General features: G+C 29.1%; 6 protein-coding genes across 10 annotated transcripts; 3 read left to right on the top strand and 3 right to left on the bottom strand.

Moving 5' to 3' along the window:
• Positions 1 to 706: 706 nt before the first annotated feature.
• Positions 707 to 3177, top strand: LOC126839410 (eukaryotic translation initiation factor 3 subunit E). The gene is made up of 9 exons (XM_050574733.1): positions 707 to 949; positions 1192 to 1308; positions 1369 to 1530; positions 1622 to 1744; positions 1820 to 2052; positions 2117 to 2234; positions 2512 to 2723; positions 2787 to 3021; positions 3092 to 3177. Exons 1-9 carry the CDS (start codon positions 860 to 862, stop codon positions 3116 to 3118), a joined length of 1317 nt encoding a protein of 438 aa, XP_050430690.1. The 5' UTR covers positions 707 to 859; the 3' UTR covers positions 3119 to 3177.
• Positions 3171 to 3958, bottom strand: LOC126839415 (putative sulfiredoxin). Its single transcript, XM_050574742.1, has 3 exons — positions 3846 to 3958; positions 3586 to 3722; positions 3171 to 3488 (listed from the first exon to the last, which is right to left on the bottom strand). The coding sequence occupies exons 1-3, from the start codon at positions 3895 to 3897 to the stop codon at positions 3279 to 3281; spliced, it is 399 nt and encodes a 132-aa protein (XP_050430699.1). The 5' UTR covers positions 3898 to 3958; the 3' UTR covers positions 3171 to 3278.
• On the bottom strand, positions 3603 to 7453 carry LOC126839411 (mediator of RNA polymerase II transcription subunit 18). Its single transcript, XM_050574734.1, has 6 exons — positions 7282 to 7453; positions 7024 to 7219; positions 6828 to 6938; positions 6168 to 6337; positions 5918 to 6106; positions 3603 to 3722 (listed from the first exon to the last, which is right to left on the bottom strand). Exons 1-6 carry the CDS (start codon positions 7291 to 7293, stop codon positions 3702 to 3704), a joined length of 699 nt encoding a protein of 232 aa, XP_050430691.1. The 5' UTR covers positions 7294 to 7453; the 3' UTR covers positions 3603 to 3701.
• A 289-nt stretch (positions 7454 to 7742) lies between these two features.
• On the top strand, positions 7743 to 9724 carry LOC126839414 (probable 28S ribosomal protein S16, mitochondrial). 4 transcript variants are annotated; one of them, XM_050574738.1, is made up of 5 exons: positions 7743 to 7801; positions 7909 to 7987; positions 8903 to 9047; positions 9122 to 9281; positions 9348 to 9724. In XM_050574738.1, the coding sequence occupies exons 3-5, from the start codon at positions 8910 to 8912 to the stop codon at positions 9455 to 9457; spliced, it is 408 nt and encodes a 135-aa protein (XP_050430695.1). In that variant the 5' UTR covers positions 7743 to 7801; positions 7909 to 7987; positions 8903 to 8909; the 3' UTR covers positions 9458 to 9724. The 4 variants fall into 4 exon arrangements, with proteins under 4 accessions (XP_050430695.1, XP_050430698.1, XP_050430697.1 ...); XM_050574741.1 differs by having other exon boundaries at positions 7744 to 7801; positions 7909 to 7942; XM_050574740.1 differs by having other exon boundaries at positions 7754 to 7942.
• Positions 9660 to 11439, bottom strand: LOC126839413 (uncharacterized). 2 transcript variants are annotated; one of them, XM_050574736.1, is made up of 3 exons: positions 11229 to 11439; positions 10868 to 11129; positions 9660 to 10213 (listed from the first exon to the last, which is right to left on the bottom strand). In XM_050574736.1, exons 1-3 carry the CDS (start codon positions 11268 to 11270, stop codon positions 9945 to 9947), a joined length of 573 nt encoding a protein of 190 aa, XP_050430693.1. In that variant the 5' UTR covers positions 11271 to 11439; the 3' UTR covers positions 9660 to 9944. The 2 variants fall into 2 exon arrangements, with proteins under 2 accessions (XP_050430693.1, XP_050430692.1); XM_050574735.1 differs by having other exon boundaries at positions 9664 to 10255; positions 11229 to 11436.
• Positions 11440 to 13003: 1564 nt separating this feature from the next.
• LOC126838666 (uncharacterized) lies at positions 13004 to 16140 on the top strand. The gene is made up of 3 exons (XM_050573270.1): positions 13004 to 13125; positions 14183 to 14231; positions 15113 to 16140. The coding sequence occupies exons 1-3, from the start codon at positions 13066 to 13068 to the stop codon at positions 15457 to 15459; spliced, it is 456 nt and encodes a 151-aa protein (XP_050429227.1). The 5' UTR covers positions 13004 to 13065; the 3' UTR covers positions 15460 to 16140.
• Positions 16141 to 17484: the final 1344 nt, after the last annotated feature.

Here is a 17484-nt window from a genome sequence, read left to right as displayed (position 1 = left end):
AAATACAGATTACTTATCGGATCACTGGCTTAGCCTGTGCCATGGAACAAAAAATATATATTATATTAACTAAAATGGCTTTTACTCATAGATAAAATGATTTAAACTAAAAATAATACCACGAAGCTTATACAAATAACCGGTTAATTAATTGACATGGTCGAAATTTATTAAAACCACTTTTTTCTAAATTATTGCCTATACAAAACTCCTTAAAACCAACCACATGCAATCCTCTTAAGATAACCCTTCGTAAGGAACATTTTTCTTTTACTGTCCTGTAAAATTGTATCAGTCACTTATAAGTTATATCTTTTAAATTCCTACTTTAAATTTTAATTATAGATGTCGGATGTCTTTTGGGAAATTATAACCTCTTTACAGTTTACCACCTAATAAGGTTAACATAAATTATAACGAGGATCATAACCCGTAAACGCTGAATGATAAGTTTTTGAGAACTAATAAGTGTAATAATATTAGTTAATAGTCATGATATGCTGCAACTTGTAAGTTCCTATTGTGAAATATTAGAATTTGGGATTATATTCTAATGTATATAAAATAAATAGCGTTTTGGTTTCCGCCAAATTTTGTTGTTGCATGCGACTGAGTGATAACATTAAATTGATGACATTCACGATCTCTTTGGAAAATACGTTTATAAGTAAACGCCTAACCTAAAATGTAACGCCACTCTAGCACAATTCATATAGTGATTATCTTACGAGTCGCGATTGCGGCTTATACACTGTTTTTCACGGGACTTCTTATTTTTGAAGACAATATTACTTACAAACTAATTGTTCTTTCTACTTGTATTTATTACTATTGAGTGTGTAATACATATAACATCACCATGGCTAAATTTGATTTAACTAGCAAGATGACTAAATATTTAGACCGGCATTTAGTTGCCCCTCTATTAGAATTTTTATGGGCAAAAAAAGTAAGAAAGTGTTAATAGTATTATTTTAATGAATTTAATTATTCAGCGTACAATTTTTATTATATAAAATTATATTATTAGAAGACTGGACAAAAAAAAAATTAAATATATGATTCTATTTATCTTGTTTACTAAAGTTTTAAGAAATTATTGAGTTTGTTATAAACAACTTATTTAATTTCTTGTGTTAGAATCAAATTTTTCAATATTAGTATTTATCCCTCTTAATTTTTGTGATCTAGATTTATAATGAAAACGAAATATTGCAAGCTAAGTTGGACATTCTCAACAAGACTAACATGATGGATTATGTCATCGAGATCTATAAACAGTTGAACCCCGATAAAGAAGTACCAGAGGTAAATTATAAGGTTTAAACAAATTTAATTAACTGTCAAGACTGAAAGTGAATTTTCTAGGAAATGAAAATCAGAAGAGATCAAATTGTTTCACAACTTCATCAATTACAAAGTGAAGTTAACGTGGTTATGAATTTTCTCGGAGATGATAAAGTTATGAAAACTATGGAAACAATGAGAGATCCTAAGACATTATCTAACTATTTAACTAAAGAGTTTAATGTAAGTAATTTATTTGTGATGATTTGTATATAAATAATTTAACTTTGCTAAAATATGTTGATGTAATCAATTAAGTTTTATTAAATTGTAGTTTAAAGTAGAAATGATGGAGAGCATGTACAAATTTGCTAAATATCATTATGATTGTGGAAATTATGCTGGTACAACAAGTTACTTGTATTTCTACTTGTTGGTTATGTCTCCAACTGATAAAGTAAATCATACACTTAAGTGTAAATTAACATTAAAAGTGTTTTTTTTCTCAGTAATTATTATATAAACATTTTAGAATTACTTAAATGTACTTTGGGGAAAATTGGCTTCTGAAATCCTCATTCAAAATTGGGAGACTGCTCTTGAAGACTTGAACAAGCTACGTGAATATATAGATTCAAACACAAATGGTTCCCCTCTGCATTTACTCCAACAACGCACATGGTTGATTCACTGGAGTCTTTTTGTATTCTTTAATCATGTTAAAGGACGTGATCTTATTATTGATATGTTTTTATATCGACCAAAGTAATTTTTCCTGATTTTATATTTTATTTAAGCTAGTATTAATTATATTTATGTTATGTTATAGCTATTTGAATGCTATTCAAACGATGTGCCCCCATATTTTGCGTTATTTGGCTACTGCTGTCATCATCAACCGATCGAGGAGAGCAGCTATGAAGGATCTTGTAAAAGTTATTCAACAGGTTAGTAATATTTCTGATTTTTAGTTTATTATTTAACACGTTGATTGACGTACAGCCACAATTGTTTATTACTATACTGTTGTCGATAAAATATGGTTGACCTTTGCGAGATGTACCATGTATTCTTCTGAACAAATATGTCCAAAAATATAATTTCAAAACACAAATATTTTTCATTGTCAGGACATTAATAACACGTTAATATGAAACCTTTTAATTTTAATTTTTAAATTGAATATTTTTTAAAAATTAATTTATCATAAACTCAATTATTTAGGAATCATACACATACAGAGATCCAATAACTGAGCTTTTGGAAAATCTTTATGTGAACTTTGATTTTGAAGGTGCAAGAGACAAGTTGCACGAATGCCAAATTGTTCTTTTCAACGACTTCTTTTTAACTGCATGTTTAGATGATTTTGTAGAAAATGCACGTTTGATGATTTTCGAAACATTCTGTCGTATACATCAATGTATTAGCATTGGGTATGTTAAAAAACTACATTTTTAATTAAAATTTCCATTTTATTAATTCTTACCAAATTTTAGCATGTTGGCTGAAAAACTTAACATGAACCCTGAAGAAGCTGAGTGTTGGATTGTAAATCTAATTAGAAATGCAAGGTTAGATGCAAAAATTGATTCAAAATTAGGCCACGTAGTAATGGGTACACAACCATTGTCCCCTTATCAACAATTACTGGAGAAAGTAGATACTCTATCTGTAAGGTCAGAAGCATTACAACAACTTATTGAAAGAAAAGTCAAAGCTAAGACTCAAGAGGTAATAAAATGGATTTTCAAAAATAAATATCTACTAAATTTTTATAATTTTATTTAATTTTATTTTGCAGCAAGATCCACTTTGGTATAATCCTTGAAAATTGTTTTGTAAGTTATAAATGGGATTGTTTTCCAATAAAGTTCACAATATTCAAAATTTCATTTTTATTTTTATTATGCAAAAAAGAAAAATTATAATATACATAAACTTATTTATACTATCCTAAGAAAGGAATTTGTGTTATTAAAATGTATGTGTTATTTCAGCTCTGGGGTAGATGCTCCTAAGTAACTATGCAAATCTTGAACAGTTGATTTTACTAATTTAACTTTAACATTACCTATATTTAAACGTTTATAAGCAGCATATCTATGACATCCTCCAAAAGAGTAATAGTAATTGCCTCCTTCTTTTCCAACTATCCATAATACATCTATTGGCGGGACAGCGTCCTTTTTATTAGGATTCTGAATCAAATTAATTATCATAATATATCAAACAGCTATGGAAAATAAATACTATACAATTTGTATTATAATGTATGTAATACATTTACAAACTTACAGTTAGAGTATCCATTAGGCTTTTTACTTTATTTTCATCCAGTTGTGGTGGAATTGGTCTTATTATTTCTTTGATAGGCATTTCATGTATTTCTTCTATACTAGCTGAGTGAACACTTATGTATTTTTTATCCATAACTAAAAAAGTATGTTAAATCATATTTAGAATTTGTCTAAAAGTTATAAAAAATAATTAAAAGCCTGGAAACCTTTCTACTCTAACTTATATGAGAGTTGTGACAAATAATTCTTTTTTCTTACCCAAACTTTTCTCAAATGGTCTTAGTTTTAAGAACTTTTTTAATTTATTCATATGAATAGTTTATTTATCACTCTTAAAAATATAATTTTTACCTTGTATTAGTTGATAAAATATTATAAATTGTACAATTATTTATTTATTAAGTATCGGTTTATAGTAAGTAAATAGTAGTTTATAAATTATAATGTGGTTTTATTTTTCCAATATATCAAACAACATCAACTCGATAATATGTATGTTCTACATAATACTTTTTAACAAATGTTTCTGTTATCAATCTCATAATTTCTAAATAGTAAAACTAAATTGTAAGGTTAACACCAAAAATATGTAGCTTCATACTTAATGTGCATGGTTAATACATTGCAATAACCTTGATAGTGACATGAGTGGGGGTGTGCGTTTCAATATCATTTAACATAAATACATGTGTTAGCAACAATGCATAATAAATAATAATTGTGAAAAATCCTTTCTTAGTACAAACTTTTGTGCTTTTTTCTTTTTTTAGAAAAATGCATACTGCAACTTGTGCCTTGTAAAACTGAACCTATATAATATATTGTACAACAATTTTTAAAGTACAGCATTGTTGTGTAACATGCATACTGATTCATAAATAAGGAAACCTAAAACATTCAACATGAATCCTTCACTATGTATTTACTCAAAATGTGTTTAGTGTACATACTTACCATTGAGCAAGTTACATTATCGAGTCTATAATATAGACTATAAATTATATAATGTATTATTATTTTACTTCATATTTGTATTTTATACACAACTACAAGGTGTTTGAGATTTAAATTTATAAATTTAGTTTGATTTCCGAGATTATTGTCACTAAAAATGTACTTCAAAACAAAAAACAACTTGTTGCCTTGTTTTATCCGAACTAAAGTGTTTTTTTGATGACAAAATGAAACTTCCTAGTTTTTGTACAGTGTCGAGGCTATAAAACAAGCTAAAGATGTGCTTAGAATAGTTTTTGTAATAATTCAATTTGTTGTCATCCCACTTCTACTTAAAATAGATATCAATACCAAAGTTTTATTTAGCCCAAGCCAAATTCTTTTGTTATATTATAATAAGATGTGAAATTTAGAGCAAGAGATTGTTTTAATGATTTACTGAAATCATAGCAATTTTAAATTCAATGCAAAGCTGATGTTTTTTGTCTAAATCTAACTTTTTAACCGCTAGATAGATTTACTTATATTATATACTCAATGGTAATACTTATGTTATAATATACATTATAGCATAGTTAATAGATTATAATCCATGTTACTATCTTACAAAAATAAGATAGACTATTCTAAAATTCAACTGATTTTACTTAATGGAGAAAATCTAAATATTATGGCTTGTATTATTTCTGGCTAATAGAATTAAATATATTTTCATTTTAAATAAGAAAATATATAAATATAGGTGTATACAATTGTTTTAGACAGACTGGTGTTTAAGCATAAAAGTGACTAAGGTAATTAGGTATACATGCAAACAAATTTTTCAGTTTTATAATTAGGTCAATTTCATTTTATTAAATCATACATGTATTATTTGAGTGCATAAGTTAAAAATGGTTTATTTTAATTAGATTAGTTGTAGTTGGTTTACATGATATTAATTAAATAACTTTGACTTAATTTTAAACTGTCTGCATATATTCAAACATGACATACTAAATAATAAACATTTAAGTAAAAAAATATTTTGTTTATAATTAAATAAATTAAGTAAACGTTTTCTATGTACAATTATGTTTAAAATTATTGGTGTAGTCGTAATCTCTATCCACTAACCGCTTTTTTTACACATGGATATGGGTGTATGCATTTGTTATACACTCATAAAAAAATTGTTTACCGTGAATAGAGAGTAAAAAATGTTTGTTATGTACATGCATACAAAGAGAAAAGTAATAGGGTGGTATACATAGCTTATTCCCTTGAGACTTCACCATTATTTAACATATTTACTAAGAGTATCAAACACACTTTTTAAACTTAAATACAGCATGTGAGTAAATTATTATTAACTTTTAAAATAATAAAACTCATACAGGTGGTTGAGCCAATCTTTTGTAATCAACTTTTTCTAAATGTACTAATGGTTTCAATTGTTCAGCAAATATACGCATGTCTTCGGCTATGGCATCTTGGTTACTTGGTGCCAAAACACTGAGTTCAACAAGATATGACTGCGAGATTGGGTCTACACTTTCTGGTGCTGGTTTACCGACTACCATCATCTGGAAATAATTTTTATGTTTTTCTATTAAACGTGAATTATTCAATCACAAAACCACATACTTTAAATATTTTAGATACTGTAATCTTCATTCGACCTTTACGAAACATATAACCTCGCAAAATGTACTCAAAATCCATGCGAAATCCCATTTCTGTGAGGAAGTCAACAATTGTAGGTGTTGTAGCTACATCAATGCTATTTCGTACAATTGTTGGCCGTGATTTATCTCCTTTAAGTATGAATATTAATTATATATGTAGTAAATATTATAAAACTGAATCCAAAATAACGCCAACATACTTCAAACTACAGTAAAACCTTGCCATGGCCCAAGACATGCTTGGAACCGACCAATTTTTCCATCTTGATGGGGTTAACAAAACAAAAAAACCACCAAAAGCTGAATTATGACTGTTCTTTTTTATACATGCAATATATTGTTATGAAATGTATAAAAATTGTTAACGGGAGTTTATAGTCAATTCTGGTACAGAAATGTATCCGTTTCTAGTTTAGTAAGGTTTCCGCCCTAATGGGGAGAATTCACTAAGTATTTGAACTGGGACAAAGATATTTTTCATTATACCAAAATTTTACTGTAATTTATTAAGGCTTACCCACATGTTACTAGTTGGGAATTTTACAGGTGTAATTTATGTTAGTGTGAACTCAAATAACTAATAATAATAATAGCAACAAATTTATATCTGTTGACATACCAATTTCAGGTTGTCCAATATATCGCAGTTGATATGGCATATCCAAATAATCTATTGCTCGTCTGACTCTTAGTGTATGTGGCTGTAAGGGGGTATGTGGAGTTGCACTTCCTAAATTGTATTTAAACATTCGAGTAATAAAAAACTACACTGCTTAGGTATTAGGTAATGGAAAATAAATTTATTATTTTATTACTTATGCTAAAACACATTTCATGATCATGGAATGTCTCAGGTCCAGAATCAACATTGTCACATAATCCACGTAATCTGTGTAATAACACCTCAACAGCAGAATCTAGAACACTCCCTTGTAAAAGGTATTCTTGGTTTGGTACTATATTACTTTTCATAGCTGCAGTTAAACTGTCCATAGCTGGGACAGGTAAATCCTTTAAAAAATAATTTAATAAGATAAGCATAAAACAGTTAGGTTCTAAAAAAAACGAATTACCTTTGAATCCATTTTATTATGTAGCCAGAAAACAACTAATTTTAGGAATATCAGATTCTATAAAACAGTTAAGACTTAAAAGTAGATTAATGTACTTTGTATCCGATTTTTGAATCGGCAGTCGGCTAGATTAATTAATAAGTACTATCATTGATTTTACATACTATATTATACCACTATACCCATAAGCCAAGACAAAATAAACAGGTATGTCAGAAACTTTTGTTATCAATTTTTACAATATTATAGCCGGTTGGTTTTATCTACGGTTAATAAATATCTATATATTAACCGTGGGTTTTCACTCGGGAGAAATCATGGAGGAATATTACTCAATGGAGAAATTCACAGCCATTTTGTTGTTAACGAACATTTCTGACATACCTTAATTTGTATCATTATGTTTAAGGTTATTACTCTTATCAATATGTTATCAAAAATGTATTATCAGTTATCACCATCCAAAACGAGAGTGCGTACTGTACCCTCTCGACAGGCTCTGAGCATGCCGTGTTATTAGGTAATTAAGATTTAAGTTTAAAGTTGTAACTTTTAAAATTTTGAAAGTACCAGAATCATTGTGAAATTAAAATTGAAAAAAAATAATTTTTATATTTTTTTTTATAGTTTAGAATACCAAGTAATCAAAAATATAACAAAGGGAAGTGTAAAACGATATTAATGTACTAATTTTGAGTTACAGCAGGTAATATCTATAATTATTTATGTATTTAAATATATTAATAAATTAGACTAGACAGCATACTTTTGGGTATATTGTATAGTGAATATCAATTGTAATAAAATTCACAGTGTCTATGATTTTTTTTGTATTGACTAATTGATTTGTAAAAAAAATATATTGTAATACCAGGTATTTGATTGTGAATCCTGGCCAAAAAGTCGAGTAAAAAAGTTCCTATTTAAAACAAGTTGTATAAAAGGTCTGGATGGAATATCGAAAGTAGGACAAAAGGCTCGAATGTATTTTCATCATACAAATAACCTGATATTTTATTATCTCTAGAAAAACTGTGTTTGTTATTGAACCATTATCTTTGTTTATTTTATAAATGAATATAGGTATTGCATATATAATTTTTAGTACATTGTGTAAAGTGTATAGTAACCTACTAGTTTTTCTGTAAAAATTTAACTTGTTGTTTTAAAAAGAAGAAAAAATATTATGCACAATTTAAACTTGTTTCTTAAGTTGACAAATATTGTGTGTTGCTAGGACGCGTAATTTGTTATAAAAATATTTTTATATTTGTAATCCTAAATAATATTCATTAATTATGTGTTAGCCTTAATAAATATATCAAGCCCATAGAGCATATTATATCTAATTGTATATATTATGCTTGATATTGTTAATTAGCCTGACATTTTAATAATTTTGAATTATTATATATTTATTAATTGTTGTATAATATATTATATTAAATTCGGACCTTTTGATATGCTTTTGACTATCGATATGCTATCCTGATCTTTTTTGCTGAACATTTTTATCATTTACCTTTGATTGTATACATATTAATTTTGAATTTGCTTACGAAAATTGTTTTTTTTATTTTATTGCTAAATGAGTGTAAGTAAACAGTTTGTTACTTTTCAGCTAAAATATGAGGGCATACAGAATTATAAGAAAACTAGTGCCATCCAGTGGTGGCGGTGATGATTATGAAAAAGCAAAAAAATCAATACGCTTAGCTAGACATGGTTGTGCAAATAGGCCTTTTTTTCACATTGTAGTTGTTCTTGTAAGTAACAATTTTAAATTTCAGTTTTTTAAATATAAAGTAAATTTTATTAAGTAAATCAATTTTTTTTTTAGCAAAGAAGAGATTGTAAATCTCACCCCATTGAACAGCTTGGAACATATGATCCTTTGGAAAACCATAATGGTGAAAAAATGGTCAGTTTAAATTTAGAAAGGATCAAATATTGGATGGCTAAAAAAACTCGTTTGACTGATCCAGTAGCAGAGTTATTAGGTATTTTTGTTATATGTTACTCTAACTGGCAATATATTAATATTAATATTTTATATTTTTCATTAGGACTGTCAGGATTTCTTCCTATGCATCCCCGTACTTACATGACTGCTTGGAGAAATAGGCAACAAAATAAATCACAAACTGAACAGACAGTTGAATCTGCTAGCCCCTAAGAAAATCTATAGTAAAAATCTGGCTTACAGAAATTGTAGATAAGCTTGTGAGAACAAGTTTGCTATAGCCTTATAGTTATGTGTGTGAACTCATTTTGTTTATATATTATTATAATTTTGTTTTTGATTAATATTATTTAATCTTTGTAAACAATACATACTTAAACAATGACATTGTATCAATAAAATATATCTATTCCCTCTAAATTTGAACATTTTAATCTGGTTTATATTTTTGGATTAATATAATGATAATTATAAATTTTATCTAAATGTAAATTATTTATTAAATAACACGTTGACATTTAATGTTTTAAACCATTTGATAATAAACATAAGAAAAAAGTGGTTTAGTCATTTTTTAGTATAAACATTGTGATGTAGAAAATAATAAAACACTTTTATTTAAAATTATAAAATACTTACTTAAAATAATTTATTACACCTATTTATTCAAATATTTGTACAAAATAAATAACCTAATTTACTATTCATGCGAGTGGTCACCACCACACGATTTAACATTTTCCCTAGATTCTCTTGGGTAGGTTAGGTGATCGTCTTGATGATTTTCCATAGCTCTGCCTAATGTGGTCACTAGAGATTTAGCTCTTGATGTTATATAGTGGTCCACTTGGCCTAATACTGTCATGAATTGTATCATCTTTTCCAAATTTTTGTTTGCTTTTTCTGCTTTTTCGATTTCGTCGACTGAACTAGATGACGGATGGTGTACCGGTTGATGATGGAGTTCGTCTATAATAGGTGGATGGATACTATGTGTGAGTTGGTTATTAGCTGTATACAAACCCGAAATAATATTCATTAATTATGTGTTGGCCTTATGACATACATCAAGCCCATAGAGCATATATTATATCTAATTATATATAAAGTTATAATTATAAATGTAAATAAATTATAGGCTTCTGTGTCAAACAATTAAATGTTGAAAGAAATTGCCATCTCTTACAATCTCATATTATGTTAAAATTAATAAAATCCCCATCTCATGAAATTAAGCAATAATTGTAAAAAATTGGTCAATAATTGTTTCGGTGAGTATAATAAATGTTACATTAATTTTTTCGTACTATTTTTCCTAATTGATTCACTCGGGTAGATAAATAACAAGGTGGGACTATAAAAAGTAGAAACAATATTGAAAATCGAATCTGTACTAATTACACTTCTAATTTCAGAAGACATTAAAACGATTGTATGCTTTATAAAAGAAACTCGTAGATATCATGTTTACATGTGCGTTAACTGTTTTTACATTTTTTTGACTAAAGCTTAGGTATACAAAATTATCTGATTTTCCAACATCCCTTTTTGCGCTATAGAGTTTACAAAAAACGTTATTTTTGGATAAAAGTGGTTTTTTAAACTAAATTAAAATCAATTTACCTGTTATTTTGGGGAGCATAACTCCTCCCGCCGGGACCTTTTTAGGAGGCCCAACCGCCCGAATTTTGTGATATTTAATATCTTCTGAAATTTTCACTGGTGTATTGGTTCTTACTGGTGTATTAGTTCTCACTGGTGTGTTAGTTCTTAATGGTGTGTTAGTTCTCATCGGTGTACTGGATCTCTGTCGATGTACAGGTGCCAGCGACGGAGGTAGGTCTTGTTCGTCATCTCGTCTAAACGTCGGATTCCCAGCTATCAGCTGTAAAATATGAACAGCCGACATTGAATAATTAGATATTTGAATATTTTAAAAAAAAATTAAAAGATTGCTGTATAAAATTTAGAAGAAAATATATACCTGTATCACAAAGAAAATAACGACTGAAGTACGTAGTATCATTGTGAGTGGTTAAAAAATCTACAACGTTGTGTCCGGCACGTTCGCTGGACTGGTCTTTTTAAAGTTTTCTTTACCTTAATGTTTTCGCGGTGTTGCTTGTAAACAAATCTGCATGTTTGTAAATTATATATTTTTTGTTCTACGGTACACGGACCACAACCTTAGTGTAAATATAAAACGTTTGTAGGAATGGCGAAGGTGTGACCGCGGCACGTACCCAAGTATTCTCATGTAGCCGAAAAAAAAAAAATTGAAAATAACAACAAACTGAATTATTAAAGTAGCGTATTATTTCACATGCATTAAGGACTTATTCAAAAATCCCCCATTACCACTGGTACAATTGTATTCGTACTAAAAATGCTTAGTAGCAATAACGATTGCAGCTGTACAAGTAAAATCAATTTGTTTAAAAAAATAAAATACCGGAATCTCAATAGGGATATATTCTTTGGCTTATGAGAAAAACGAATGATTTCCCCTACCTTGAAAGTTTGTTAGTTGTCTAAGTTTCAAATAAAATGGACGCTTATGAGTATAAACAAAACATAAATAGCTTCTATACTTAGGGATAGGACATTAGAGCATAATTTGTAATGATGATTATAAACGGACAATCTGTTATCTGATGTAACAGGTAGGTATGAGTTGTTCATTGAAATTCAAACATATGTATTGTCATGTTAATCTCACTTCAGGCTCCTATACAACATGCTTAAAAGAACTCGGAATTCAGATGATGGATTTAAACCAATGTTATACGCTGTGCATATCAACGCCCAAAACAACATTTGGGACATCTTTGCAAACACTTTAATTTGATGTATTCGTTGCAGTCTCCGAATTTTGACTAATCAATCAAGTATCGTATTGGACCGTTAATGTTTTAGGTCTTAGGGGAACAATAAGCCTCGAGAGAGCCTCCGGGATAGATATGTGTAGCAGTGTACTGTTTATCAATATGCAATAGAAAACTATACTGCCACGGCATTAATAAAGAGGAATTTGTAGTATAACGCTAAACAAGCGCGAAAGTATTCATGAACATTACAAGATTTGGCGTATAGTAAAAGTCTATAGTAGGTACTAGGTACTATTATAGTGTATACTACTAATATTATAGCGCATAATGTTCAGAGATGACATAGTAATAGTAATTTTTATTTTTTTAAAACTCACCCATAAGTTGGTTAGCTAGACTAGTTATCAAATAAATAACAGCTAAGAATTTCGACTCTTAAACACGTGATGGACCAGTCGGGGGTGGACGTTTGCTGAAGCTGGAGTTTAGACATCTCTCGATTAATTCGTGGAAAAACTGAAAAAATACTCACTAACGAACAAAATATCATATTAAATAACGCGACTTTGTTAAAGTTGATACTAGCCACTTGGGCCAACAACAAGTGATGTAATAACAATGCAATAATCAGTACTGAACTGATCAGTACTGATCTAGGAATACATTTTTGAGCCTTCACCAATTATCACAATAAATACAAATTATTGGCTACGACGATGTCCTTCAGTTTTCTAAAATATCACCTCTTTTAAGTACCATCGTATCCCGCGAATGTAACAAAAACAAATATAAGTTGTAACGCGATTAGGCCGATTGTATTATGACTTTTCCCCATTCTTATTGAACTCGATCCGTTTGATATTATATTTCAGTAAACACCCGCTCGTTATAAATACTCGATGAGCCTTCCATAACTTGCACAACAGTTTCCTTTCATTGCGTTACAAGTAGAAATCATTGCTGCTTTTTAAATCTTGTAACAATTACTAAAGAATGAATTTATCAGTTTTTGCCGCCGTCTTGATGGCTACCGTTTGTCAACATAGCGTAAAGGTAATATCAAACAAATAATATATATTTAGTTGAATTAGCCACTCTAGAAATTTAGATTTTATAAGCTAATTATTATTTGTACAGCGTTGATCTAGAAATCGCAATCGAGTGCCAGGGGATAATTTGTATTATATTAGGTACTAGTAAAAAATGTTTTGGGGTAGCTTGTTTTCATAATATTCGCATTTTGGTAAACAAAAATAACAATGCAAATATATGAATTCGTTAAAACTTCCGTGGATTGATATATCAATTGAGTAAGTTTCGGATATATCCACGTCACATGTTTTATGCCAAGACACTATTGCCCTGAAGATGGACTTTGCAAAGAGTCCGAAACGTCGGCATAAAACATGTGACGTGGATGTATCCGAAACTTACTCAATTGAATGCAAATATAACTACATTCAATTTTTAACATTAATCAGCTTCGTTTTTGTCATGACCTACCGAAGTGTGCAGTGACGGATTTATGTGTGGAATATAATTAAAAAACATAGAGTTCAAATTAGAAACAATAATGCAGTATACAATATTTCTTCTGCAACCTATTTTCGTTCCTTATTTCACTCAGCATTCAAATCTTTTCAATACTGAAAAAAATTAAGGAATTAGGTAATAACCCGTATTGTGGATCCGCTTTTACTTATATTATAATAATCCATATTTTGTGTCGCTGGTTTTTATCTACTACTTATTTTCCTTAATTAATTTAACGTAAAAAACTATAATTATTTAATTTTTAAGATTCTGTTTTTTCTGATATTTGTTTTGATATTTAGTATTAAATTAAATATTTACTAATTTTGTTAGAAAAATTTTAGTAAATTATACTTAAAAACAATTACATTTTATATTCAGTTTGGAACTTTTATTTGTTAAGTCCCTGAGATTTTCAAGTAATTATATTTGCACCTATTGACAAATGATTATGAAGACCTGACAAATTAAAGTGAAATATTCTATAAAAAAGTATAATATATTTTAATCTTCTTTATTCAATAGTGTTTATGTTTTTATTGATGCAAACTGTTTCTTTTTTTGTTTAATTTTCTAGGCCATGTCAATTGAAACAAACAATTTCCCATCCGGTTATCCTAACTACGGTAAATACATCCTAATACTAATACATTTGTAAGGCTGGACGATTTAATATTTTTATATTATTAACTTCGTTAAGTTAAATTAAATGAAATGTTTACTTAATGAATTAATAATTATTAATGTTCATAATTACTAGCGGTGTTATACCTTAGTGACCTTTGATAAAAGTTAATTTAAGAGATCAATACATTAAGAAATAAGACATATAATTAATACCTATGTATTAAATATTGAGAATTGTGGAGTGGTAAGCTTACGTTGGTGTGGTGACCGCAGTAACGTAGATTTTGGGCTTTTTCTAGGAGTTATTGATAATATATCCTCTATTTTTTGTTATTACACCCGACATTTTATTTCACGGCCGTATCGACTTGTTAACTCATGGACAGCTAGTAGAGAGAGAGAGAAAACAGGAGTGAACATTGAGTGAGACAGATAAAACGTAGGATTTTCCTGGAACTTTAACTACTTAATTATTCATTATTCAATCTCAGTTTACTGTAAGCGGCTATGGCATAACATTGCTACCGAAATATGCGTAAACGCTGCTATTGTAGTGTATAATATTTAACAGTGAAGGGTATTTCTTTAATATTTTATTCATTGATTACTACCACAAAATGTATTCAGGTTTTTGTCTACATTCAATTATATAGGATAACTTTTTTCTTGCACGAAAATCCTCACTTTCTAACCTTCTTTCATAGTTTGTTGAATTGAAATGGCATACGCAAGGGAGGAAGAAAGCGGCGCCCATGAGTTAGTAGGCACGGTTATACAACGGTTTACATATGTAATAATAAGTGCAAATGTATAATATGCATGTACCTATATATGTTTACGAGTTGCATAGGGCTGTTTGGTCATACGATGCTTTTAACAGGTTTTTATGGGTCTCAGAGCCAGCTGAAAAACGCCGAGACCATAACCGGAACTCCGTTCAACTTGCCCACTTATTTGGGCATAAACCAAGTGGCGACGTTACCTTATTACGGTAGTGCCGTCGGTTACAGTGCGGGCGGTCAGCCCGCTTACAGTACCATCGGTCGTCATTGCGTTTGCAGCGGTTACGGTGCGAACGGCCAATGTGGCTGCGTAACCACAGGGCTAGCGGCCAAGAAAAAAGAATTGCTCAACAAGATATTAGCGAGAAGATCACAAAAAAGTAACCGTATTAATGTAGTCGGTGGATACCAGCAAGAGGTGCTACCGTATTACCGTATGTATTGATGCTAAACCAAGTTCGTGAATTGGATCCAAGAGTTGGAGTTTCTCAATTGGACGTATTTATTCAGTTTATTTTTTGTTAAATTTTAGTATTTAAAGTTTAAACCTATTTGTATTGTATAGTTATTATTTTAATTTTGCCGATCTTCCCTATCAATTAATTCTTGTATGTGCCAATATACAACTTTGTCGACAGATTAATATTAGTGTACACGCAAAAAAATGTATAGCTAGTACATTAGTATTATACCTAAGTAAATAGAAATTAGTAGTAATCGATTGTTTACTAGTGTACTTTTTTTAAGCCTAACATAATATGCATGGTTGAATTGCAAGCAAATTTCTAGGACGTGGGTTAGTGTTAGGCTTTTTTAAGAGAGACGATATTCCTCATTAATTCGTATTGAGAATCTGAAGTATACAAAATAGTGGGGTAAACGTAAAATCGGATTGCCGCCTTCAGTAAGATTCATGGGCTTGTTGAACCGTGGTATAGAATCAATGGGGTTATTCACGTTTTCTAAAAAACGTTAACTTAAATCAAACCACACGGGTGTTTGAAATAAATACACATTTTATTATATTGTGGTGCAAGTTTTTGTTTTAGGTATTTCTAAATGAAGTGGAGCTGTACATAAGTATTACGTATATAGTTATAACACGTCCAAGACAAGTAATATTAAATTCCACTTTATTTTTGTTAATTACTGATATTTTTCTCATTTGTTTTCAGTAAACATAAAATTATTAATCAGAATTACTATTGGTTTTTATATGTAAGTAGTCATTATTACTACACCTCTATATCATTGTATGTCTTAGGTTAAACGTGCATTGGTGTGCAGTTACAATTGTACAATTGTACCTGCATTATATTTCTCCAATAAATATTTATAAATGCTATTGAAAATATTAAACAATATATTATTATTATTGTCGACGATTGACATTGTTCTTTGCAATGTAAACAATATAATATGCGGCTAATAATTGTGTACAGTTACCATTTCACGACCGCTTCTGACTTCTTTTGTCGGTAAGATAATATTATTATTGCAATAAAAGCAGTGTTTGCTAGAATGTTGCAATTTGTAAATTTTTATATAAACTTGAGGTCAATATCGAATACGTGATTTATTAAAGAGGTGTTTTTGGATCGAATTTGAACAATAGTATTGTAATCAGTGACATGTTGTCGTAATGCGAACTACTTTATAATGATGTTGATTGTTGATATGATGTTTTGGTATATATCGTGTATACAAGCTATTATTGTATACAGAAATCGTGGAATCATAATAAACACGTCCTCGATCATAACAATATTATGTTTACGGTGGTATAAATTAAAATTATTTAGTAAAATAAAAATGCACTTAAGAAGTAGACCAATCAGCATTGGAGTATCTCCAATGACACCTCTGAATTCTGATATCAATAAGTACCTATTAATAATGTATCATGTTAGAACGGTCGGTTACCTAAATTATTTATATATGTATCGATATTTGATAGCAAAACTCATACGTGTAACAAGTAGATTTTTAAATGTTATTAGAATATATCGATTTGTGTTTTTGTTAAAACACACGAATGATGTCTTCAATCTCACTCGCTTGTAACTGTAACAATTTTTGTAATGTTCTTCATAGGTCATGACTAAAGTAAATAAAATACAATTTTAAATACTAAAAAACCTTTATCAACCCTTTTACTGAACCCCAGTTGGTAGGTGAGTATAAATAATTAATAAATGAAAATCTTACACAATAGACAATATTAACACTTACGTACATTTAACATTAGATTCGTTGGTATTATCTGCTATAACCAGTTAAAACATACAAAACCTTGATATGTAAATCATAAACGTGTTTTGCGTTATCTATTGTGTATAATGATAAAAATTTCCGCGTGTGGCCAAAAATAAATATAGGTATCAAATGTGTTTTTATTATAGATTTGTTACCGTATCATTACATATTCTATTTTACATTCTACATTATAATAAAAGCGATAAATAATAGT

This window comes from Adelges cooleyi, unplaced genomic scaffold, assembly GCF_023614345.1.
Source record: "Adelges cooleyi isolate 19-005CV unplaced genomic scaffold, UGA_ACOO_1.1 ACOO_flye_CR_arks_rails_tigmint_CR_PRNA_30, whole genome shotgun sequence".
In the NCBI taxonomy this organism is placed as follows: domain Eukaryota; kingdom Metazoa; phylum Arthropoda; class Insecta; order Hemiptera; family Adelgidae; genus Adelges; species Adelges cooleyi.
The sequence above is the reverse complement of the archived record's forward strand: the minus strand, read 5'-3'. Positions and strand labels throughout refer to the sequence as shown.